The sequence below is a fragment of the Notothenia rossii genome, assembly GCF_949606895.1.
Source record: "Notothenia rossii genome assembly, chromosome: 1".
NCBI classification, from domain to species: domain Eukaryota; kingdom Metazoa; phylum Chordata; class Actinopteri; order Perciformes; family Nototheniidae; genus Notothenia; species Notothenia rossii.
Window position 1 is genome coordinate 20,797,502 of NC_136912.1, and position 24,027 is coordinate 20,821,528.

The 24,027-nt window shown below is 39.5% G+C and overlaps 1 protein-coding gene across 1 annotated transcript; it reads left to right on the top strand.

The window, feature by feature from the left end:
• Positions 1-8,804: 8,804 nt before the first annotated feature.
• On the top strand, positions 8,805-22,366 carry LOC307035788 (activating transcription factor 7-interacting protein 1-like). Its single transcript, XM_079675491.1, has 14 exons — positions 8,805-8,865; positions 12,227-12,279; positions 13,173-13,682; positions 13,835-14,357; positions 14,702-14,880; positions 15,006-15,143; positions 15,259-15,330; positions 16,207-16,331; positions 17,576-17,637; positions 18,713-19,366; positions 19,956-20,057; positions 20,192-20,269; positions 20,454-20,518; positions 21,090-22,366. The coding sequence occupies exons 3-14, from the start codon at positions 13,179-13,181 to the stop codon at positions 21,546-21,548; spliced, it is 2,961 nt and encodes a 986-aa protein (XP_079531617.1). The 5' UTR covers positions 8,805-8,865; positions 12,227-12,279; positions 13,173-13,178; the 3' UTR covers positions 21,549-22,366.
• The last annotated feature ends 1,661 nt before the right edge of the window (positions 22,367-24,027 follow it).

The window sequence follows — 24,027 nt, forward strand, 5'->3', positions numbered from 1 at the left end:
ATCATATGACATTGTCAGTAAGCTTTGGTCCAAAGTCTTGAAGTAATTTAGGGGATAGTTGACTGACGCGACGTGGTGAGCAGCGGCACGTGTGCCCGGTTTAATAATAATAATACATTGGATTTTATTGCGCTTTACATAAAATAAGTTGGTGCATTTAGTGCACAGCCCCTCCAGGGACTATGTTATATGTTTTCGGTTCAGACAAATTATGTCTAAGTTTCAGAGGACAGGGGAGGCAAAATACATTTGAATGGAAATAGTTTATTTACAGCAGTGTCAGGGTTTCTTATTTTGACTTTAGTTTAACTGTTGAGAAGATTGTTATAGCACAAGCAGACGACTTACAACAATGCTATGTAAATGGTTCATTGAAAAATCGTTTTATATTTTAACCTATTGGGTGGGGAAAATAATAAACATTAAGGTCAAATGCTGCAGTATTCCTGTTTTGCAGTGTTGTCCTTGTTTTTTTTTGTTTTGTCATTAACCTTTGCTTGCCTATGGTGTTTTTTTTAGATAGGAAAGTTTCCCCTTCCTCTTACCCGAATGGTTTAGTCTGTGCTGGCTGTAGACTTCCATACTGTGGACTAGTTTGTGCTAGAGTTGGGGGATGGGTGTTGCCAAGCAACAATCATTGCAGTGTACTTACCCTCAGTCTGTGCGCTGCTAGCTAGGGCTGGTGTTGAAATCACCACGCTGTAGTTAAAAAATGTTTTACCCACAAGATTTGTATAAAGATATGACCTTCAAATATATTATGCAGTTGATGTAAGAAAGAAAAAGTTTTATATAATGCTCTGTCAGGAGTTATGAACAGACTTTTTCTTTTTATAGGTTAAATTGTTTTCTATTCTAGGCTCATGTGGGCAACACATCCTTAATAGTACCATCCCCCCATCCCCATCCCCCCCCCCCCTCCATTAACAAGATGGACTAGTCCTAAATGATTCCCTCCTAATTTCTTTTGTGTTCCTTCTGGCCTCTCAGCCTGCTTCCACAACCAACAAATACATGGAAGGCCTCAATCCCACACGTACTGCTAAAGGTTGATTTGTTTCCCTCTCTTTTAAAGCATGTTTAACATTTCTGTCTGTCATTTGGAAGTAACTCAATGTTTGTCATTGCATCCTCACTCTTGTTCTGGATTAGATTGTGATACTTACTCAGAGTGCTATGCTAGTCATAGTACATTGAGCTTTGGCTTGTTGTTAAATGTGTATTGTGAGTTGTTTTTTAACACGAAACATCACTTTTAGTCTTTCTTTGTGTTTCAAGGAGTTTACTGTAAATTAATTCTAATGTAGCTGACAATGGAAAATACATGTTGTTAGCCGCAGCGCTGTGCACGATAGCAGTGTGGCGCATGCTATTCAAACATTGTTTGAACCTGGTTGCACTTGAATCTTTAGGCTCAGGATCTGAAGGTGTTAATTTTAGTCATGCCTGTTCTGTGTACAACATGTGAAGTACGTATTTATAGCAGTGTCAACATATTTGTAGTTGTGTGATATTTCTGTTGGTATGATAATCTCATAAATGTCACACATGTTTAAAGCGTCTTCAGTGCTAACAATCGTTTATATATGGGATTATGTATAAATAAATATCTTCAAAGCCTGTGTTTTTATCGAATCAGTATTCACATATCATTTATAGAGCAAGAGACATTCGTAAAGGTGGATAGGCTGTATAGCGGGATTTTTTTCTGGGGGTTAAAGGAGGACTTGGTTTTGAGCTGTTTCAACTTTAAACATTAAAGATGACTTTAAAACCCTCAATGCCAGTGTATTAGCAATTTCCATCAAGAACTGAGGAAACATGCTGTGGATTGCCTCACCGTTGGAAATAAAAAGGGATCCCAGCCAGAGGGATCCTTGGGTTTTTCTTTTTTCTTCCTGCAGTTTAACAGCAAATGTTAGCATAAGCTCGATATATATATACGAGGGTAGATATGCAATATCATATGACATTGTCAGTAAGCTTTGGTCCAAAGTCTTGAAGTAATTTAGGGGATAGTTGACTGACGCGACGTGGTGAGCAGCGGCACGTGTGCCCGGTTTAATAATAATAATACATTGGATTTTATTGCGCTTTACATAAAATAAGTTGGTGCATTTAGTGCACAGCCCCTCCAGGGACTATGTTATATGTTTTCGGTTCAGACAAATTATGTCTAAGTTTCAGAGGACAGGGGAGGCAAAATACATTTGAATGGAAATAGTTTATTTACAGCAGTGTCAGGGTTTCTTATTTTGACTTTAGTTTAACTGTTGAGAAGATTGTTATAGCACAAGCAGACGACTTACAACAATGCTATGTAAATGGTTCATTGAAAAATCGTTTTATATTTTAACCTATTGGGTGGGGAAAATAATAAACATTAAGGTCAAATGCTGCAGTATTCCTGTTTTGCAGTGTTGTCCTTGTTTTTTTTTGTTTTGTCATTAACCTTTGCTTGCCTATGGTGTTTTTTTTAGATAGGAAAGTTTCCCCTTCCTCTTACCCGAATGGTTTAGTCTGTGCTGGCTGTAGACTTCCATACTGTGGACTAGTTTGTGCTAGAGTTGGGGGATGGGTGTTGCCAAGCAACAATCATTGCAGTGTACTTACCCTCAGTCTGTGCGCTGCTAGCTAGGGCTGGTGTTGAAATCACCACGCTGTAGTTAAAAAATGTTTTACCCACAAGATTTGTATAAAGATATGACCTTCAAATATATTATGCAGTTGATGTAAGAAAGAAAAAGTTTTATATAATGCTCTGTCAGGAGTTATGAACAGACTTTTTCTTTTTATAGGTTAAATTGTTTTCTATTCTAGGCTCATGTGGGCAACACATCCTTAATAGTACCATCCCCCCATCCCCCCCCCCCCTCCATTAACAAGATGGACTAGTCCTAAATGATTCCCTCCTAATTTCTTTTGTGTTCCTTCTGGCCTCTCAGCCTGCTTCCACAACCAACAAATACAGGGAAGGCCTCAATCCCACACGTACTGCTAAAGGTTGATTTTTTCCCCTCTCTTTTAAAGCATGTTTAACATTTCTGTCTGTCATTTGGAAGTAACTCAATGTTTGTCATTGCATCCTCACTCTTGTTCTGGATTAGACTGTGATACTTACTCAGAGTGCTATGCTAGTCATAGTACATTGAGCTTTGGCTTGTTGTTAAATTTGTATTGTGAGTTGTTTTTTTAACACGAAACATCACTTTCAGTCTTTCTTTGTGTTTCAAGGAGTTTACTGTAAATTAATTCTAATGTAGCTGACAATGGAAAATACATGTTGTTAGCCGCAGCGCTGTGCACGATAGCAGTGTGGCGCATGCTATTCAAACATTGTTTGAACCTGGTTGCACTTGAATCTTTAGGCTCAGGATCTGAAGGTGTTAATTTTAGTCATGCCTGTTCTGTGTACAACATGTGAAGTATGTATTTATAGCAGTGTCAACATATTTGTAGTTGTGTGATATTTTTGTTGGTATGATAATCTCATAAATGTCACACATGTTTAAAGCGTCTTCAGTGCTAACAATCGTTTATATATGGGATTATGTATAAATAAATATCTTCAAAGCCTGTGTTTTTATCGAATCAGTATTCACATATCATTTATAGAGCAAGAGACATTCGTAAAGGTGGATAGGCTGTATAGTGGGATTTTTTTCTGGGGGTTAAAGGAGGACTTGGTTTTGAGCTGTTTCAACTTTAAACATTAAAGATGACTTTAAAACCCTCAATGCCAGTGTATTAGCAATTTCCATCAAGAACTGAGGAAACATGCTGTGGATTACCTCACCGTTGGAAATAAAAAGGGATCCCAGCCAGAGGGATCCTTGGGTTTTTCTTTTTTCTTCCTGCAGTTTAACAGCAAATGTTAGCATAAGCTCGATATATATATACGAGGGTAGATATGCAATATCATATGACATTGTCAGTAAGCTTTGGTCCAAAGTCTTGAAGTAATTTAGGGGATAGTTGACTGACGCGACGTGGTGAGCAGCGGCACGTGTGCCCGGTTTAATAATAATAATACATTGGATTTTATTGCGCTTTACATAAAATAAGTTGGTGCATTTAGTGCACAGCCCCTCCAGGGACTATGTTATATGTTTTCGGTTCAGACAAATTATGTCTAAGTTTCAGAGGACAGGGGAGGCAAAATACATTTGAATGGAAATAGTTTATTTACAGCAGTGTCAGGGTTTCTTATTTTGACTTTAGTTTAACTGTTGAGAAGATTGTTATAGCACAAGCAGACGACTTACAACAATGCTATGTAAATGGTTCATTGAAAAATCGTTTTATATTTTAACCTATTGGGTGGGGAAAATAATAAACATTAAGGTCAAATGCTGCAGTATTCCTGTTTTGCAGTGTTGTCCTTGTTTTTTTTTGTTTTGTCATTAACCTTTGCTTGCCTATGGTGTTTTTTTTAGATAGGAAAGTTTCCCCTTCCTCTTACCCGAATGGTTTAGTCTGTGCTGGCTGTAGACTTCCATACTGTGGACTAGTTTGTGCTAGAGTTGGGGGATGGGTGTTGCCAAGCAACAATCATTGCAGTGTACTTACCCTCAGTCTGTGCGCTGCTAGCTAGGGCTGGTGTTGAAATCACCACGCTGTAGTTAAAAAATGTTTTACCCACAAGATTTGTATAAAGATATGACCTTCAAATATATTATGCAGTTGATGTAAGAAAGAAAAAGTTTTATATAATGCTCTGTCAGGAGTTATGAACAGACTTTTTCTTTTTATAGGTTAAATTGTTTTCTATTCTAGGCTCATGTGGGCAACACATCCTTGATAGTACCATCCCCCCATCCCCCCCCCCCTCCATTAACAAGATGGACTAGTCCTAAATGATTCCCTCCTAATTTCTTTTGTGTTCCTTCTGGCCTCTCAGCCTGCTTCCACAACCAACAAATACATGGAAGGCCTCAATCCCACACGTACTGCTAAAGGTTGATTTGTTTCCCTCTCTTTTAAAGCATGTTTAACATTTCTGTCTGTCATTTGGAAGTAACTCAATGTTTGTCATTACATCCTCACTCTTGTTCTGGATTAGATTGTGATACTTACTCAGAGTGCTATGCTAGTCATAGTACATTGAGCTTTGGCTTGTTGTTAAATTTGTATTGTGAGTTGTTTTTTTAACACGAAACATCACTTTCAGTCTTTCTTTGTGTTTCAAGGAGTTTACTGTAAATTAATTCTAATGTAGCTGACAATGGAAAATACATGTTGTTAGCCGCAGCGCTGTGCACGATAGCAGTGTGGCGCATGCTATTCAAACATTGTTTGAACCTGGTTGCACTTGAATCTTTAGGCTCAGGATCTGAAGGTGTTAATTTTAGTCATGCCTGTTCTGTGTACAACATGTGAAGTATGTATTTATAGCAGTGTCAACATATTTGTAGTTGTGTGATATTTCTGTTGGTATGATAATCTCATAAATGTCACATGTTTAAAGCGTCTTCAGTGCTAACAATCGTTTATATATGGGATTATGTATAAATAAATATCTTCAAAGCCTGTGTTTTTATCGAATCAGTATTCACATATCATTTATAGAGCAAGAGACATTCGTAAAGGTGGATAGGCTGTATAGCGGGATTTTTTTCTGGGGGTTAAAGGAGGACTTGGTTTTGAGCTGTTTCAACTTTAAACATTAAAGATGACTTTAAAACCCTCAATGCCAGTGTATTAGCAATTTCCATCAAGAACTGAGGAAACATGCTGTGGATTGCCTCACCGTTGGAAATAAAAAGGGATCCCAGCCAGAGGGATCCTTGGGTTTTTCTTTTTTCTTCCTGCAGTTTAACAGCAAATGTTAGCATAAGCTCGATATATATATACGAGGGTAGATATGCAATATCATATGACATTGTCAGTAAGCTTTGGTCCAAAGTCTTGAAGTAATTTAGGGGATAGTTGACTGACGCGACGTGGTGAGCAGCGGCACGTGTGCCCGGTTTAATAATAATAATACATTGGATTTTATTGCGCTTTACATAAAATAAGTTGGTGCATTTAGTGCACAGCCCCTCCAGGGACTATGTTATATGTTTTCGGTTCAGACAAATTATGTCTAAGTTTCAGAGGACAGGGGAGGCAAAATACATTTGAATGGAAATAGTTTATTTACAGCAGTGTCAGGGTTTCTTATTTTGACTTTAGTTTAACTGTTGAGAAGATTGTTATAGCACAAGCAGACGACTTACAACAATGCTATGTAAATGGTTCATTGAAAAATCGTTTTATATTTTAACCTATTGGGTGGGGAAAATAATAAACATTAAGGTCAAATGCTGCAGTATTCCTGTTTTGCAGTGTTGTCCTTGTTTTTTTTTGTTTTGTCATTAACCTTTGCTTGCCTATGGTGTTTTTTTTAGATAGGAAAGTTTCCCCTTCCTGTTACCCGAATGGTTTAGTCTGTGCTGGCTGTAGATTTCCATACTGTGGACTAGTTTGTGCTAGAGTTGGGGGATGGGTGTTGCCAAGCAACAATCATTGCAGTGTACTTACCCTCAGTCTGTGCGCTGCTAGCTAGGGCTGGTGTTGAAATCACCACGCTGTAGTTAAAAAATGTTTTACCCACAAGATTTGTATAAAGATATGACCTTCAAATATATTATGCAGTTGATGTAAGAAAGAAAAAGTTTTATATAATGCTCTGTCAGGAGTTATGAACAGACTTTTTCTTTTTATAGGTTAAATTGTTTTCTATTCTAGGCTCATGTGGGCAACACATCCTTAATAGTACCATCCCCCCATCCCCCCCCCCTCCATTAACAAGATGGACTAGTCCTAAATGATTCCCTCCTAATTTCTTTTGTGTTCCTTCTGGCCTCTCAGCCTGCTTCCACAACCAACAAATACAGGGAAGGCCTCAATCCCACACGTACTGCTAAAGGTTGATTTTTTTCCCCTCTCTTTTAAAGCATGTTTAACATTTCTGTCTGTCATTTGGAAGTAACTCAATGTTTGTCATTGCATCCTCACTCTTGTTCTGGATTAGACTGTGATACTTACTCAGAGTGCTATGCTAGTCATAGTACATTGAGCTTTGGCTTGTTGTTAAATTTGTATTGTGAGTTGTTTTTTTAACACGAAACATCACTTTCAGTCTTTCTTTGTGTTTCAAGGAGTTTACTGTAAATTAATTCTAATGTAGCTGACAATGGAAAATACATGTTGTTAGCCGCAGCGCTGTGCACGATAGCAGTGTGGCGCATGCTATTCAAACATTGTTTGAACCTGGTTGCACTTGAATCTTTAGGCTCAGGATCTGAAGGTGTTAATTTTAGTCATGCCTGTTCTGTGTACAACATGTGAAGTATGTATTTATAGCAGTGTCAACATATTTGTAGTTGTGTGATATTTCTGTTGGTATGATAATCTCATAAATGTCACACATGTTTAAAGCGTCTTCAGTGCTAACAATCGTTTATATATGGGATTATGTATAAATAAATATCTTCAAAGCCTGTGTTTTTATCGAATCAGTATTCACATATCATTTATAGAGCAAGAGACATTCGTAAAGGTGGATAGGCTGTATAGTGGGATTTTTTTCTGGGGGTTAAAGGAGGACTTGGTTTTGAGCTGTTTCAACTTTAAACATTAAAGATGACTTTAAAACCCTCAATGCCAGTGTATTAGCAATTTCCATCAAGAACTGAGGAAACATGCTGTGGATTACCTCACCGTTGGAAATAAAAAGGGATCCCAGCCAGAGGGATCCTTGGGTTTTTCTTTTTTCTTCCTGCAGTTTAACAGCAAATGTTAGCATAAGCTCGATATATATATACGAGGGTAGATATGCAATATCATATGACATTGTCAGTAAGCTTTGGTCCAAAGTCTTGAAGTAATTTAGGGGATAGTTGACTGACGCGACGTGGTGAGCAGCGGCACGTGTGCCCGGTTTAATAATAATAATACATTGGATTTTATTGCGCTTTACATAAAATAAGTTGGTGCATTTAGTGCACAGCCCCTCCAGGGACTATGTTATATGTTTTCGGTTCAGACAAATTATGTCTAAGTTTCAGAGGACAGGGGAGGCAAAATACATTTGAATGGAAATAGTTTATTTACAGCAGTGTCAGGGTTTCTTATTTTGACTTTAGTTTAACTGTTGAGAAGACTGTTATAGCACAAGCAGACGACTTACAACAATGCTATGTAAATGGTTCATTGAAAAATCGTTTTATATTTTAACCTATTGGGTGGGGAAAATAATAAACATTAAGGTCAAATGCTGCAGTATTCCTGTTTTGCAGTGTTGTCCTTGTTTTTTTTTGTTTTGTCATTAACCTTTGCTTGCCTATGGTGTTTTTTTTAGATAGGAAAGTTTCCCCTTCCTGTTACCCGAATGGTTTAGTCTGTGCTGGCTGTAGATTTCCATACTGTGGACTAGTTTGTGCTAGAGTTGGGGGATGGGTGTTGCCAAGCAACAATCATTGCAGTGTACTTACCCTCAGTCTGTGCGCTGCTAGCTAGGGCTGGTGTTGAAATCACCACGCTGTAGTTAAAAAATGTTTTACCCACAAGATTTGTATAAAGATATGACCTTCAAATATATTATGCAGTTGATGTAAGAAAGAAAAAGTTTTATATAATGCTCTGTCAGGAGTTATGAACAGACTTTTTCTTTTTATAGGTTAAATTGTTTTCTATTCTAGGCTCATGTGGGCAACACATCCTTAATAGTACCATCCCCCCATCCCCCCCCCCTCCATTAACAAGATGGACTAGTCCTAAATGATTCCCTCCTAATTTCTTTTGTGTTCCTTCTGGCCTCTCAGCCTGCTTCCACAACCAACAAATACATGGAAGGCCTCAATCCCACACGTACTGCTAAAGGTTGATTTTTTTCACTCTCTTTTAAAGCATGTTTAACATTTCTGTCTGTCATTTGGAAGTAACTCAATGTTTGTCATTGCATCCTCACTCTTGTTCTGGATTAGATTGTGATACTTACTCAGAGTGCTATGCTAGTCATAGTACATTGAGCTTTGGCTTGTTGTTAAATTTGTATTGTGAGTTGTTTTTTTAACACGAAACATCACTTTCAGTCTTTCTTTGTGTTTCAAGGAGTTTACTGTAAATTAATTCTAATGTAGCTGACAATGGAAAATACATGTTGTTAGCCGCAGCGCTGTGCACGATAGCAGTGTGGCGCATGCTATTCAAACATTGTTTGAACCTGGTTGCACTTGAATCTTTAGGCTCAGGATCTGAAGATGTTAATTTTAGTCATGCCTGTTCTGTGTACAACATGTGAAGTATGTATTTATAGCAGTGTCAACATATTTGTAGTTGTGTGATATTTCTGTTTGTATGATAATCTCATACATTTCACACATGTTTAAAGCGTCTTCAGTGCTAACAATCGTTTGGTCGGCCAGTCTGGCAACACATAAACTCATTATGGTCCGAGGCTTTTGTCAGCTTTTTGCCAGGATCGGGGCATCTATTAATCATCACAAACAAATTGTAGATTTATACGGGTCAAAGAAGCCACTACACGTAAGAGTCGATAGGAACCATCAAAATGGTGCTCTAATTATTTTTTGCCTGAAGTGGGCTTAATTGCTCTGCTGGTTGACACACAGGGCCAGTTTAGATACGTTTATTAAACTTGCTTGTTGCTTTGTATTTATTCATGCCCGCTGTGTTTCACTCGCATTTAGTTTTATATTTTGGTGATAAATTCCCTTTATTGATTGTAGCATAATGCATTTCCAAACAAAAGTTTTAAAAATTGATTGGCGTCACGTACTAATCAAATGTACCTAGGAATAACTGGTATCAGGGACGCTGCCTCATTAAAAACATAACACCACCTGGATGCTGTTATTGGAAGGCCTACAAGTTTTGGCAAGTTGCACATGTACCGTACAATAAGTGACTTTTACTTTTGAGTTTGTGTTCTATTTTCACATTGTCTTCTGAGAAGCTTTGAATCTGGATGAGGGGTTTCATCTCCATGAACCCATTTTCAACCATTAATGTGATATGATTTTCCCCAAAGAGAAAGGTTTCATCTTCCTCTTCACCTTGTGGTAGGAATGCCAAGTTTGTTTTTAGCTTGGCATTACAGAGGCTTAACTTTAGAGTGTTCCTGCTGCAGGGCTGACTCCCTGGCCCCCCAGTTCTCCAATTGTTTTGATTTTGAGAGACCTGCAACTTTGTGACATACGATTAGCAACTACATGGCTAGTCACTTGGTGTCGAAATAGTGTGTTGCAGAGTCAAACTTCTCATACAATAACAAGCACCAATGTTGCATCATGAAGGAAAGTAGTTGTTGTAACCCAGAGAGACAATGGACATCTCTCATTGTCACCCGATTCCTCCAGCGTCACATGACAAAAAAATCTTCTCATGTATGGCATCACATATTCAGACATAACATTTGACACATTAGTGAACAAAAAGGTTGTCTGGGCTGGGAATACAATTTGGAAATGAATATTCCTATGTGGTTATCATGCTGTCTGGAGTGTTAAAGCACGAGTGGGGATCTGTGTGCATCTATGCTGTTTAGGTTAATTGAGTAGGCATTTTTATTTTTAAGACTTTTAGACATAACTTGAGTTGCGCAGTTAATGCCACACCCAGCCTGTGCATATACTGATCCCATCGCATAATGGTTGTCTTCTGCATTACTCAAGGGTCTCCGAGGGTCAGCAGTGCACTCACTTACATAGCTGCAGAAAGCTTTCTATAAGCTTGACATAAGAATGCGTGCTATTGCTTGGAATGCTGCTTTTGTAGATACTGTACATATAATCTATACCATTAAACAGGACTCAAACATAACTGCCTATATATAAGAAAGGTCGCAAAGTGCAACTAAAAGGTCTGAGGATTAGCTATAGCATTTTTCTACAGAGCTGAATAAAGAGATAAATATCACTCTCTAATCATTTTTAACTTTGGCTTTTATATCTATTTGTTTAATCAAATATAATTTATACTACATATACATTGCATTGTCAACATTCTTAAGCATCTGGCTTTATAGAAAATGTAATTAATCGAGGTTGTGCTGCAACCTGATGACTGACAGAGAATCCAGTTCAGCTAGCTTCTGAGAGCTCAGTCTGGCAGCAAACAGCAGAGCTGACGGCCATTTTGAGTTACTGCACTGAAACCAGGCGCAGCAAATGAGGCCGTAGGAAGGGGGAGGGGGAACTGTGAAATGCGCAGTGTGCAATAACATGGGAATGTTATATGTACCAGTTATCGTGCTCACAACTTGCAACGCTCTTTATTTATTGATTAATATCTGATAATGCTACCTTTTTGCATGCTGCTTTCCTAGGTCAAGTTGAATGCAACTTTGCAGAAATATCTTCTCACTAGTTTTAAAATCAGGGATTGTTATCAATGCAGGAATCATGGTAGCTGGTATGAAAGCAGAGAAGGAGATATGTGTATGCGCAAGCAACTTCAGAGTGCTGCTGAGGTTTACTGTGTAAAGTCAGTCCAGATCAGTCTCCTGAGTGAAGTTGTATTTTCTTTATGCACGTGACAATCTGCCAAATTGCAAAAATAGTACACATATCTAATTCAAACATGTTGGAGATCGAGGCCTTCAGATGGCTCTGTTAGCAATGCGGTAACAGTAAAGCGAACACACTTTACGGTGTGAAGCGGAAGCAGCTCTGACCAGATAAGATTTGAGCGGTTATGTTAATGATAAGCGGCTTTGTTTTCTGTTCCTTGGCTTATACCAACAGACAGATTTAACTAGTATCTAGAATATGTCTGCTTTTTGTTGTTAACGCTGATTGCTGTGGACCAACTGCAGCTTGGGAAAACCTCTCCTGCAGTTTGAGGCCTCGTACTGTCCGTTCTGTCTGGAATCTTTTTCTTCTTCACCTTTTTGTGTGATTGGTTAACGTGTCACGTCTTAAATTGGGATCCCTTTACCTGCTCTTTGGCTTGGAGAAATAGCTTAATCACTTTGTAAAGATGTTTTGGCAACATTCTCAGAAAATACCTAATCGTTCGATATATACTTGTCTTTTGTGACTAGATGGGTGGTCAGTTCATTCTAAATAAATAAAACAGTGAGGTTTGCTGAAATGTAAAGTAACCCTCAAATACATTCATCTCCTTTTTTGAAGTCTTTTAAGGGCTCAGTTACATTTCCTATTTTGAATAGTTACGGTACATAAACTGTACTAAAAAAATCTCTCTTTTTTTCTTTCAGGTTTTCGAAGAATTTGGTGGTAAACCCAAGAGCAAGAACCTTTCGGGTTGAAGGTGAGTTACTGACAGATTATTTCAATAATTTCTGCTGCCTTGTTTTTTATATCACAGCAACTCCATTTCACTACTCAGTGTAAATTGTCTTTTTAACTTTTCATTTTCTCCCGGAGCACACATATTCATCATCATTTTGTCTGACTCTCATAAAATCTAATTTTAATCATCACATTCATATGTGCATATGAGATGAATATATATTGAATAAACATGTATACAATCTCACAACTAGCCTCAACACTACAATGTGAGAAACATTCAAATATATGTACGGAAAATCCTCCTGAATTTGCATAACCTCTTAACTGCTGCCGACACAGCCTCTAAACGCCTGTTCCGATTGGCTGAAGATTGAACCAATAGGAACGTGGGGGGATGGGAGGCAGATTTGGGTTGCTGCTTTTAACTTCAATGTAATTTCTAGTCTCTGAATCAGGGGCTTAGGTAAACATGAAATCAACCGGTTAATCAAAAGAAATTAAGAAAAAATGAATTGAAGAGATCAGTTAAAGCTTTAATCACTTACATTAAAAAGCCTTTCTTGCTTAGTGACCTGCACCTTAACTGCACCCCCCCATAGCACAGATATACCAAAAGGTGTTCACACAGGAAGGTGCTGTCTAAATGTGTCACATTTTAGTAAAGAAACAGACTGTCGGGAACAGACCAGTTTTGGAATCATATCTTGGTGACAGGAGAACCTTCTAGAAAAGAACAAACAATAAAGCCAAAGGGCTCCACAGAGACCTCTAGTGTTTGCTCTGAAGCTCCGCAGCCATTTCTCCCCTATGCAGTGCGTTAAGTCCAGGGCAGCTTCATAAGCGATAGACACTATGCTGCTTCCTATTGCAGCTAGCAATAGGGGTTTAATCTCTCCTTTCACTCCACAGGCAGCAATGGAACTTGTTGTGACCGAGGAGAAGAAGAAGATATTCCGTGCTAGGAAAACTATGAAGATCAGTGACCGACAGCAACTGGAGACCCTTCACAGCACTTTGTTGACAGCAGCTGCGGGGATTTCCGAAACTGCTTCGCCACCTCTAATGAATGGCACGCACAAGGAGGATGGACAAAAAGCAGGGTCCAAAGAGCCAAGCAACGCCTCGGACTCAGGCTCCCCTCAAGTTGCATCCCCTGCTTCTCCGTCTACTTTCCTTTCCCTAAATCTGTCTCCTTCCCCTTCCTCTTCACAAAGTTCAAAGGCTAAGGATGAGACTTGTAGTCCTTCCACATCTCCATTCCACTCCTTGAACTTAGAACTCAAAAAGATTGAGGAGGAAAAGCCCAAGAAAGGTTCGTCTTTGTCCTCATCAAAGGAATCCGTTCCAGTATCCTCAGCAGAATCTAAGGAAAACAAGGAAAAAGAATCTGAGGTGACACCGGCCCTGGAAAAGGAAGAGGTAAATGCTTACGTTTTTTCCCCGACATTGTCTCATAGGGATTTATTCAAGATTTTTTTCAGACAACCTACGTTAATGTTGAGGTGTGGATAGATAGAGAATCCAAAAACCTTCTAAGTAAGTAACCAATGGTTTATTTTGTTCTTCGCCAGGATGACAAAACTACAACAAAGGACCCCGCTAAGGATTTGCAAAAGGATTCGGTTGAAGGTTTGGCTCCATGTTTGCCCCCTCCAGGATCTAACTGCGCAGAACCAATGGATACAGACACTACAAAGGCCAAGGACACTGAGGCGCCCACAACCAAAACGAAGGTTGAAAAGCCTTCTTGCCCCAAAACTACCACTTCTGATTCCCCAAATACTCCTCCTTCCTCATCTCAACCAGCTTCCTCTTCCAACAATATAAAACAAGAGAAGGATGTCAAAAAGGATGATGGGAAAAAAGTAAAGATTGAAAAGGAGGATGGGAAAAAAGGAAAGGTTGATAAGGAGAATGGGAAAAAAGAGAATGGGAAAAATGTAAAGGGTGAAAAGGATGCTGCTAAGAAAGGATCAATGAATGAGGAAAAGATGGATGTGGATATAGTGAAAGTAGAGACCAAAAAGGAAAAAGCTGATGTTGGAAAAACCAAAAAAACTTCTCGACCATCTTCCACTCCACCATCTAATACAGGTATGAGAGAGTGAATTGCAACAATCTTCCTGATAGCTTCAAGATAGTTTCTCTACATTGATACAGGGTATGAACCACAAGCAGTTATATTAGACATGTCATTTAATATTGTATAAATGCAGACCTTGTACCATTGTAGACTTGGAATGTAAAGCAATGGAAAGGCTTTCTGTTAAATATGTTTTGTCTACAATCCGAAGCCTGGATATATGTTCGTGTTGTTTTAGAAATAAGTTTTGCATATGGGTGACTGAGACATCCTTAAAGCAAATCAATATAAAGTATTTAGGGAAATTAAAAGCTCACATAGAATAACAGATCTCTTTTTCCTTTATTTCCCAAAGTGCAAGAGGAAAAGGGCTCCACCTCCGGACTGAAGCGCACTTTATCAGAGGGATCTCAAAATGATGTAGAAGCCGTGAAACGTGAGGGGAAGAGACCCAAAGTGGAGCGTGAGGAGTTGGAGGCACAACTGGAATTAAAATTCACTACAAAGGCTGGCAGTCACGATAAACTTGAAAAGGTTTGCACCTACCCTGACAAACATCATGTTTTCTCTTCAGTCTAAGTGAACTTTCCTTGGAAACCAATGGATACATCTTTACTTAATTGTGCCTTTTAACCCCTTCCTCTAATATTGTTTTCCAGATTGTGCAGCATCTCGTAGAAGAGCGGTTGAAGGCCTTGGAGCAGAGCCTTTACGATAAACATTTCCATGAGCTGAAGGAAAGAGTCGAAAAGATTGACTGTGCCACTAAACACCAGACCGCCATTAACACACTCCAAGTAAGTAGACTGTAACATTGTTAAGTAAACCTACATTTAAACACAGTAGTGTAAGATGCTCTTTTGCTGGTTAGTGCTATGTAGTTAAGTGCCTTCCTCTCTACTGTTTGTTTAGGCCAAGATAAACCGACTAACGAAAAAGTTTGGTGAGGCCAATCAGGCGTCAGAGAACAAAAGGAAACAGGAGGTAAGACATATTTTTCTTTTGTTGCACGCTAAACACTCCTACACACCAGGGTTTCCGTTAGCCGGTAATTACCGTTTTTTAGCTGGTAAAATTGATTAAAAACCGGTAAATTCAAAACCTGCCGGTCAAAATGTCCGGTAATAATTAGGGATGCTCCGATCGATTGGCCGCCGACCATTATCGGCCGATATTGACTCTTAATAGTTTGATCGGTGCTCTCTATGAAGGCCGATCAGGAGAGCTGGATCTGATCGATATGGACATAAGCGCGAGTGAAGTATAACCGGACGCGAGAGAGAGAGAGATCAGCTGCTGAGTCTGACGGAGACACACAGCTCTGCATGATCACCTGAAGCCCCGCCTACTGTTTAGCGAGCTGCATGAGAGGGCTGTCTGGAGAGAGGGAGGGAGAGAGAGGGGAAAAGAGAGGATCCGTTTCTCCCGTGTTATTATTCAAAGTTAATGTAAACTTTTGAATAATATACTTCATCTACTACAAGTAGTTTGTTTGAATGTAATAATTATGTTGTTTGTTGTTTGTGGAATCATTTATTGAAGAATGAATCTGAATTTTTCGATCTGTTACGATTATAAACTGAAGCAATATAAAAAAGAGCCCCATTAACTGAGTTTTAAACATCAGCGTATCCGGTCATGTCCGGTAATGTCCGGTAATTACCTGCTAACGGAAACTCTGCTACACAATTCTTATTATTATTATTGAAACATGACCGGTAAGTTTCAAATTTGTCTGGTATAATAAATTATTTCCAGACATTTGACCGTCAAGAAAAAATCCTAGCGGAAACCCTGCTACACACCTAGTATTCCAGTGTTTGTTTCTGATATATATCTAACACTGTCTGATTTCCACAGGCGCTAGCTGCTGTATCTGCTGCTGTATCTGTTGCTGTATCTGCTGCTGCCGCTTCTGCTGCTGCTGCTACTGCTGCTGCTGCTGCCAAGACTGTGACTGTTGCAAACAGCTCTCAAACTCAACGGTAAGTGTCTGCATGACCTCCATGTCCTTGTCTGGGATTTATTTGGTATTGCCAGACCATTTCAACCTCTGACTAAACATTTCAAATCAAAACATTTATTAACATTCTCAACATAAATGCATTAAACATGCTATATTTGAATCATACAGCAATACTTGCTGTTTGGTTTTTGTCAGTGAATATCATTTGGTCTTTGTATGAACGTGACAATACCGGACTGAAGCCAGTACTACACATGGAGACGTTCACAGCATGTATAGATGATATTGTCCGGGGTAGCTATCTGTAATCACAGATACAGAATAAAGATATCTTCCAAATACCGTTTTGGAAACCAAGATTCCATGCCCCTTGTTCGGTTTGTCTGGATCAGCTTTATAAAACTCTTCCAAATAGTTCTTAAGACTTGTTTTGGAATAAACAAACACACATGACAGTCTGTGTGTTGCACCTGCACAGTAACCCCACCTGGGTCCAGGTCCTGAGTCTTGTGACGTTCTACAATGTGAAGCCTAAGCGTTTCCTCAGGCCGTGCAGAGTGTAGTTAAAACTGCACCTCTCCTCCCAACAGCGTGCTCCAGCAGAAAGTAGAGCTGCAGCCTGAGGGGCCCAGAGAGGAAGTGGCGCCCTCTGGTGGAGAGCTACCTGTTCTGTCTATCAAGAAGGAGAAAGAAGAACAGGAAACAGAGGAGAAACATGACAATAAAGATACATCAAATAATGTCAATATGGCAAATGAACTGGCGGAATTAAGTGAAGGAAAATGCACGGCAGACATTGAACTCCGCTCAATCACGCCCCACATGGAGTCCGTGCTGTACCACTACTGCCAGAGAAGCTCAGGGAAACCCAGACATGACCGCTACGCATCCTATATTTTCCGCTATCTAGTCACATATGAAATCTACTGTGACTGGCTCTTGAAGGTCAATTATATAGGTTCAAATGGCAAGGACGCATTGCCTGTGAATCTAAGGAGGGCGATGAGGATGTACGTCGACCGTCGGTTCCCCATACTGACTTATTACCAGTGGCGAGACATTCAAAACGTTATCAATGAAGTACTGCGAGTTAAGAAAAAAGCGGATTTTTTTCGAGTATATGTTGCAAGATAATTCGTTCATTCTGTCAACGTTCTTTAATGTAATTAAAGTATGTAATAAAAATACATGTCAGCACAATGCCACATTCAGTCCATTGTCCTTTTGTAAATAGCTCTAAGCATGAGTGATCTTTCTAAACAGGCCAGTTCGTACCTCCATGGAGCTCAAGCAGATCCAAACAACTACTTCGCCCTCAACAGGTGGTGAGTAGCAGATCTTTTTTATACTTGATGTTGTATTGCCTTTGTCGCCAAACACAGTGCACATGTGCCTTCATCAACATTAACACGGTCGCTGAATCAATTTGACCTACGCTGCCCTTCTGCTTTAAAGACTTACGAGCAAATTCATTCAAAGTTGGTGTGAAAACGTCGTACGGAGCTGAGTGCCACATACAGGCTTAGAAAGTGAGAAAGAATTGACAAACTCATTGTTGGTTTTGGTCTGGGATTTATTGACAATAATAGTAATGGAACATTTACAGACTCATTCTTTAAGTGTCCTGTCAGCTTGTAATTTGAATTTGACGGCAGTGGATGCGTACCTGTCTTTTGTCCATGAGATGCCAGGATAGGTCTTCACTTCAATGCGTGCTGCTCACAATAAAAAATGTATGGATATTTTTGATAACTGATCCATTTCTGGTTACTGCACCCTTAAGTTGACTCTTAAGCCCCGGCCACACGAGGACGATAACGGTCGTATCTGCTACAGTTCACTATCAGATAGACGGTTCAGCCACACATGGCCGACATGGAAACGCAGATAACGGGTCCCAAGATGGGTAGATCTGCAAACGAACCGCTCTGGGGGGGCAAACGGCTCCGTGTTTATGCCTATACGATAATTTCCTGCTGCGTGTGGACGGAAGACTTTTTTGATTACGATTGCGGTCCGTTTGCGTTATCGTCCTCGTGTGGCTTTAGTAAAAAGGAGCAGGCCTGTCACAATAACTTAAAAAGAATAGAGAAAAATATATTTTCCTAATTTTTTGACAATGTCACTGGTATACATGGCATAATAATGCATGTAAACCTTAAAGATAACATTTCTTAAGAATATTTGGATGTATATTTTTCTCTTATAAATCTTATTTTTATGTCAACTGGAATGCATTTAAACACAACGAGCAATATCAAGGTCAGCAAACATTCAAGGTCGTGTCCATATATCGTAAGATTTGTTTACAGCCTATAAGCACAAAATACAGTTCATTTGAAATCCTCAGTTTCACTTCATTTGACTTTCCAAAAAACTTTTACTTTTTCCTATTTACAGCAAATCCATTCCTGCTTGCTTCCACCACAGGTCTGATCCATACGCCCACCTCCACTGCCATGGTTTCACAGGCTCCCATCCTCCAGCTGATCACCACCACCTCTAATGCTGGCTCCACCCTGACCGGTGGCATCACCACCCAGAGTTCCACCGGCACGCTGCTGAAGACGCCCAGCGGGAGCAGCATGATGGCAGCGGGGCAGCCGCTCCTCATCCAGCTGCCTTTATCAATGACCAACGGCCAGGGAGGAATGCTCGTCAACATCCCTGTCTCCTCTCTGTCTGCAGCCACGTCGCACAGCAAGGCCAAAACCACGACTACCACCACCACTTTTATACTCAAGCCTGCTTCCGCTATTACCACTTCCTCGGCCTCTGGTCCCACTGTCGCTACCGTCCCCTCATTCCAGGCCTCCACTGGCATGGTGTCCCCCACCCAGATCTCTATCGCCCGGGCTGTGTTCCAGGGTGGTGCTGGGGGAATAACCACACCCAATGCAGGGGTATCTGTGACCACAGCCAGGGCCCCGGCTCAGTCTGTGTCTGTAGCGGGAGCCATGTCTTCAGCCTCTTCACCGGCAGCTTCTGGGCCCGCTGCTACAGGATCCACCGCTCCAGGACCGCCACAAGGGACGTCCCTCACATCAAAGACAGGTAGGGTGGCACTTTGATTAAAAAGGCTGTTGTCTTTCAAAAGTGTATATTGTGTCTCTGCGGCAATCTGCAACTTGTAAAACTCAGGCTGTCAAGCCATTAGGCCAGTCCCAAAAACGATGCAACTTGACATTAGCCATCAAAGTGATGTCTCTATAATACTTACAATTATTAACCATTAACAAAGTGTAACAAATATCTGGTCCAAATATCTGTGTTATCTGTTTTAAGATGTTTTACAAGTGATTTCTCAAAGGTTTACAAATATTTTCGTTACTAACAAATACTTAATATAGTTTATACAATGTTATAATGTTTGTAACGGTAAATCATAGCCCTAATAATTAGTAATATTACCATTTGATCTATTACTGTTATTCAAAGTTTGATTGACTAGCAATAAACCCTTTGGTTATTCTAAAGGGTTACCAGACATGTATGTGTATTGTTACCTTGTCATCTCAACAGTAACTTGTGTTGCCTGATCCATTGTCTTTATCCTGGCAAAGTATCAGTAAAGTATTTAGTATTAGTAAAGTTGTTTGTCGATTTTTGGGTCTCAACATTTATCCCTTTTATTTGATTTCAGACAACCAGGCTACCGTTTTTACTCCGTCCAAAGCAGCTGCTCCAAGTTCGCGACCAAAAGGCTCCGTCATCGACCTCACTGAGGACGATGATGATGTACAAGGTCAGTCACCTCTTAACCCCCATACACAAAATAGATTTTTATTTTAGGATCGGTATACCTTAACACGCACTGTTCCGAAAAGCAGGCTTTAGTTATTAATGTAATTTAATTACGTTGTTCTCCTTGTTGTCCAGTGACCGGAGTGAAGAACGCCACAGCTGCAGCTCCCTCACCCACCCAGCGTCCGAATCCCGTCCTCAGCACCCCTTCCAGTAAGACCCCATTATTATATCATATAATCAAGACATGAAAGGATCACTTTGTACATGCATGTGATACCATAAACCAGTGCTTCCTCCTCTCTATGGGGCACCATTATGATTTTTAAGAAATATAATTACATTTATTTACACACATAAATACTATGCGTTTTACATCTGTAAACTCTGTCCTCAGGTGCAGGAGCGAGATCGTCCCCGCAGAGCAATCCTCAGCTGACGGTCCACCATCGCCCCCCACTGGTGAGGATCTATATCTGCACATTACACATTTTGCACAAATGTGTTTTGTAGCTTATACGTTTTGTTCTGTATATTGTTAATTGCATATAAATTAACGTATTGATACATATGTGGATCCTATCCTTAAAGGCTGCCTAGTAAGGCTACCCGTTGATCTTGCAGTATAAAAGCTTTGTTGCCAGCTGTTAAGTAGTTGAGAAATTATTTTTCTCAGCTGAAACCTCAGATCAAGTCTATCTGGGTCAGATTGATCCCTATAAACGGATGATTATTAAAACCATTTATGTTTCTCATGCAGATAACAATTTGATTGACTTTGGTTATTTATTACATGAATATAAAGTAATGAAACCGCCAGATTGGGTCAATGTATGTATCTCATGTAATATGTACAAATTAAACTATAGTACAGTCGAATCAAACATAATTAATGTAGTTTAGTGCAATTATAAGCTGTTGCCTGAAACCATATTGCACTCTCCATTGTATTGTTACATTTTTAGCCGACATTATCATATTTAGCCCATTTTGCTCAAGGAACAACTCATGACACTAGTTTTGTCTTTTTTAGGACTCTCCTCTGAAATCCCGCGCTGTAACCACTACTACGCCGACACGGGGCTCTATTGTGGTGCTGCCCCCGCTCCCCGCTGCACCTGCACTGGCACGCTTACCCCCCGAGGCGGAGCGCTCCTCTCCTCCGCAGCAGCCTCAGCTGAAGCTGGTGCCCAGCCAGACCGGCATAGTGCTGTCCTGGTGTGTGTCGGAAACGGATCGGACCTGTGCGGCTGTGGACAGCTATCAACTCTATGCCTTCCATCAAGACAACTCCAACAGTGGTACAGCGCAGCAGCACTGGAAGAAGATTGGGGAGGTGAAGGCCCTCCCGCTGCCCATGGCCTGTACGCTGACCCAGTTCCAGTCCGGCTCCACGTATCATTTCGCTGTTCGAGCCAAAGACATTTCCGGGCGCTTCGGCTCCTTCTGTGAACCTCAGTGCACAAATGTCATCAATTCCAACTCTGGCTGAACAGTGAAGGAATGGAAAAAAATTTCTTTATGACTTCCTTAACGTCATTTTGTGTTAAGAACTCAAATAATGTGCGTGGAACTCTTACAGTATCTGTAAATACTTCTCTACATAACAATGGGACTTCTGACTGAGTTTGAGGATTGAAGCAGCAAACTGTTGGTTTTGTTTGGTTCATGTATGAATTGTATTTTATGTTACTGTTGTATATAATTGAATTACTTTACCTCTCCACCGGGTCAGATATTTATGTTGTTATCCCCTGTTACTCTGATCCGGATGTCTTCTGCTTGAGTTGAGAAGAGGTGAAAGGATTATCCTTGTAAATTGCACAGAACTGTATACATGTGCGGTAGAAACTGAATGATCATTTTTTAAAGTTTTGTTTGGCAACCAGACTTTGAAAAACACAATAAAATGTTTTATTAAAGTCTTGGCTTATTAATTTAATGACGAATCCCATTATCTGTTTTGAGGTTCATAGCTCTATCGCCAATAACAATACCAATCTACCACATTGAATGCAGAGAAATTGGCATTGGTAACAGGATACAGATATGTTGGTGAACAAAAGTAATTTGTTGACATTTACATATCCAAATGATTAAAAGTATTTGTATTCCCAATGCATTGTGATGCAGATAATTGGGCTGATTCTAAACCATCTCACGGCTGCTCAGTGGAAACATATTTATTATATGTTGGCTAGTTTGTAAAGTCTCAGATCTGCTCCTTGACTGTATCAAAAGACTCAGTAAGAAAACTGACTACTAATGGTTTCTGACTCAAAGGTGTTCATAAAAGGGCTTTCTCGTCAATACTGTGATCTTCTTTCCCATTAGTATCTTCGTTTTTAATGTCTGTACATATATCCTCTGTCTCTCAAAGGATCACATAAGTTCTCATAAGATAAGTTGTCACATTTTCAGGGGAAGACAACAGTATTCAGGAGTTGTGTTTACATCCTGCATTTCCTCCACAGTGGTCTGTTTCCACATTGCCTCAATTTTAGTATTTAAGAATTTTATTTGCCAACAAATGCAACCTACTCTAATTCTGATCTACTACTACTGGTACAACTGATCTCATAAATGTGCCTTTCAGTTGTTTTATTCTAGATCTAATTATTTAGCAGGTTCAAATAAAACACAAAATAATAATATTTTATTAATATTTGTTTAATGTTTTGTAATTATATTAAATTGGTAGGCTATAATAACAATACTTTTAAGATAAAAATTACATTGAATTATAAACTGACCAATTAAATCTCATGATTGCTGTGAGCTTAAAGCTATCGTATGCTAAGCTTGTATATCTGATAACTCGCAAAAATGTGGCTTAAAACTGGAGCTTCTGGTAACCAACCACAAAACTGACACATATGCAAAGTAGAAATGTCACATGTTTTAGTAACGGCAGAAATCTTACTTCTACCTTAATTCTAAAAGATACGTTTGTTATTTTTATTATTTACAGATAGACTCCAAAAGGGACTTGAGCACCTGCCCTTTTGAAGTTCCAAGCCAATTGTAAAACAGAGTTTTCAACACAGAAGTGCTTTACTGCTACTCAACGGTTATGCAAATCCAATAAAACAGAGGGTTACGTATTGTAACCAGTGTTGGTACGCGTTACAAAAGTAACAGAGTTACAGTAATATCTAACTTTTTGCTGTAACGAAGTAATGTAACGCATTACTAATGAAATGTGGGTAATATATTACCCGTTACAATGCTCAGTAACGCAGTTACAACACATTTTAACCCGAAATTAAATGGTGTTTTGTCAGGGTTGCCAACTTTGGGTACCTGGCTGGAGTGAGATTTTGATATCATGGGTTTAATTACACATATGCGCACGAAATGACTGCTATCGTGTCAGCAGCGGGACCTTAGCATATATATACAATATATACAAATACACAATATTGGACACAGACTATAAAGGGCACACAGTTTCATTCACTAATGAAAGTCAAACACATGTTTGTTTCCACTGTTTTATTGTGTGCCTTTTATTGTTTGCCATAAGCAATTAATGGACTTATAGTACGATAAATAAAAATGAACTCGATAAATTGCCATTTACATGAGGATGTGACTAGCAGTTTGAAAGGATGTACTTGAATTATTATTATATATTATCATTATGTCAGTGGTCTAAAATGGTCATACAACAGTGCCAACAATATTATCGTTTATCGCAATAATTTCCGGGAAAATGTATCCAACAAAATTATTTATCGTGAGAGGCCTATACATGAAAGACACACACACAGACAAACCTACAGACTTACTCCAAACTGCCAAATATATTAATTAACACACTCTCACTCTCATATACTCTTTGACAATATTTTGGCCTAGAAGAACAATAAGCAGCAGACTTTTACTTTTTTATCATTTCTACTGGACCTTAGATCTGCGCATGCGCAATACGGGTCGGCAGTTGCGGCTCCAGAGTATTTTTGTTGTGT

Bases quoted from the DNA above. Each gene is read 5' to 3' on its own strand.
- LOC307035788 (XM_079675491.1), top strand. From the start codon at position 13,179: ATGGAACTTGTTGTGACCGAGGAGAAGAAGAAGATATTCCGTGCTAGG. The intron at 19,367-19,955 runs GTAGGGTGGCAC...ATTTGATTTCAG, and splicing joins GTCCCTCACATCAAAGACAG to ACAACCAGGCTACCGTTTTT. The intron at 20,519-21,089 runs GTGAGGATCTAT...TGTCTTTTTTAG, and splicing joins TCCACCATCGCCCCCCACTG to GACTCTCCTCTGAAATCCCG.